At 28.1% G+C, this 2,702-nt stretch overlaps 1 protein-coding gene across 1 annotated transcript in view; it reads right to left on the bottom strand.

Moving 5' to 3' along the window:
* Nucleotides 1–2,702, bottom strand: part of LOC107462687 (protein DETOXIFICATION 43) — a gene marked incomplete in the record, with an annotated part of 40,029 nt that overhangs the window by 8,978 nt on the left and 28,349 nt on the right. Inside the window, 1 exon segment of the mRNA XM_052253084.1 lies at nucleotides 492–613. Within this exon segment, the coding sequence (XP_052109044.1) occupies nucleotides 492–613 (122 nt within the window).

Here is a 2,702-nt window from a genome sequence, read left to right as displayed (position 1 = left end):
GTTAATTAGAATTCTGTTATGTTAGTTAAAGTTTGTTAGAGAATTCTGTCACGTGTGTTAAAAGACAAGTTGTGCTTAGCTCAGTATCACAATCAAACAATAACATAATAATCTCATTTTCTCTCGCAATTCATCGTATCATAATCTTCCTAATTCTCTAGCTTCTCTCAACTCACTGATACCTCTAAGGCTTTAACTAAAAATGGTTAAGGTGTCGTCAAGAAACAATTATTCATTGGCTGACTATACCATATAAAGATCGATGATCAAACTATTAAGGGAATTATTATATTATAAGAGGAATATAATGTTATGTTCACTATCTTTGTATATATTGTTTTTATACACTTTTTATTCTTAGTATTAAAAATAATTAATAAAAAATGAAAAATGATAAAATATTTTTTTTATATCATATGTCAAAAGTATATAATAAAAGAAAATGGTGCAAATTAAATATGATTTGTGTTATTATAAAGAAAGTGAGATACCTAAGTGGCCAATGAAAGCCGTGTCTATGAGAGAGGCAACGGGATCGGCAGCAACAGCTAATGCAGCTGGTATTGCAATCTTTAGTATCTCCTTCGCCAGCGAATCATTCTTAAAAACAAGTCTACATGCACAAAAGAGTTTCGGAGAAATAATTTTCATTACCTAATTAATATACGTAACTTTTTATGCTTTTGTAGCAACCAAATTCTATTTAATATAGGTGTTTGTTTTGATACAATGACAAATTAATACATGTCAATATAATGAAATTGAGGACAAATAAAAATGACACGTGGATTATATTATTCACGTTAGCATTTATTTTTTTAAAATATATGTCATATCATTATTTTTATTAAAATACTCTTATAATTTAATAAAAATAAAAATTATTTTTTATTTAACTTTTTAAAAGACTTAAATATCCTTTTTTATATGTTAGACAAAAATTACTGTTTTAGATTAATCAAATTGTTTAATTTTATCATTTCAAAATTTAAATAATCTAAAAAACAAAAATAAAAACACATTTAACAAAATTATTTGTCTCTCCAAAAACCCTAATTAATTATTTATACCAAAAAATTAAACAAATCTAAAAAAGACTAAAAAAAATCACTTTGTTCTTTAGTTTGTTGGGTTTTTCACCTAACTTTCATATCTTTAAATTCTCTTCTCTGTGTTTGTATCTCCCTCTCTTCTCTTCAATCTCGCCTCTTCTCCCTGGTAAAAAAGACAAAGCTTTCTCCATGGCGCCCTGCCAAGGTCACTGCAGCTTTCGTGCACGCCTCACCCAACCGAGAAGAACGTCGTCGCGTTAGAGAGCGTTGCCATCTTATGCGTTCCAGAGAGCATTGCCGTCTTCTTAGTTTCAGAGAATGTCGCCGTCTTCCTTGTTTTTCATCACCGTCGTCAGCTTTTTCCTTCCGATAATATCCTCTTCGTGATTTCTGTGATTTTAATTATCATAGCATTGTTATGATTTTTGTAATTAATATAATTTGATTTGATTTCTATAATTTTATATTAGTTGTTAATTTTAACAAAATGAAAAACTTAAGCATCAATTTGAGGAATTGTTACTGGAACTTTTGGAATTGCTATTTTACTTGAAATTGGGGCCTCATTAGAAAAGTATTAATGGATTGTATATTAGCTTCTATTCCAGTAATTTTAATAGTAACTGAATATTTATTTTACTTTCTTAAAAAAAAATCATATTTTTTAATTTATAGATATAATGAAAAGAAACTTTGATTAAAAAAAAAAGGATTAGATAGTTTAAAAAACTTCTACAATCAATTTCTTTCTTTTTAAATCAAAATTTCTTTTCAACACATCTGTTAATTAAAAATATGATTTTTTTTTCTTTTCAAGAAAGTAAAATAAGCTCATTCAAATATTTAGTTACCATTGAAATAATTAGAATAGGAGCCAATACACAATTCATTAATACTTTTTTTTAATGAGGTTCCAATTTCAGACAAAATAGCAACTTCAGAAGTTCCAGCAACAATCTCTCAAATTGATGCTTAAGTTTTATATTTTGTCAAAATTAACAACTAATATAAAATCACAGAAATCAAACCAAATTACATTAATTACAAAAATTACAATGTTATAATAATTAAAATCATAGAAATTATAGAGAGGATGTTACTGAAAGAAAAAAGTTGACGATGGTGATGAAGAACGAGAAAGACAACGAGAAATATGGTGACACTCTCTAGAACCAGGAAGACAGCGACACTCTCTGGAACGCACAAGATGGCGACGCTCACTGACGCGACGACGTTCTTTTCGGTTGGGTGAGGCGCGCGCGAAAGCTGTGGTGACCTTGACAGGGTGCCGTGGAGGAAGCTTTATCTTCTTTATCGAGGAGAAGAAGGAGATTGAAGAGAAGAGAGGGAGATACATACACAGAAAAGAGAATTAAGCGATATAAAAGTTGGGTGAGAAACCCAGCAAACCAAAGAACAAAGTGATTTTTTTTAGTATTTTTTAGATTTTTTTTTTTGGTTTGAAAGATCAATTAGGGTTTATAGAGAAATAAATAATTTTGTTAAATATGCTTTTGTTTTTGTTTTTTAGATTATTTAAATTTTAAAACGGTAAAATTAAAGAATTCAATTAATCTAAAACATTAATTTGTCTAACATATAAAAAATGGTATTTATTAAGTCTTTTAAAAAATTAAATAAAAAATAATT

This window comes from Arachis duranensis, chromosome 8 (genome assembly GCF_000817695.3).
Source record: "Arachis duranensis cultivar V14167 chromosome 8, aradu.V14167.gnm2.J7QH, whole genome shotgun sequence".
NCBI lineage: Eukaryota > Viridiplantae > Streptophyta > Magnoliopsida > Fabales > Fabaceae > Arachis > Arachis duranensis.
This window is presented reverse-complemented; position numbering and strand designations above follow the sequence as displayed.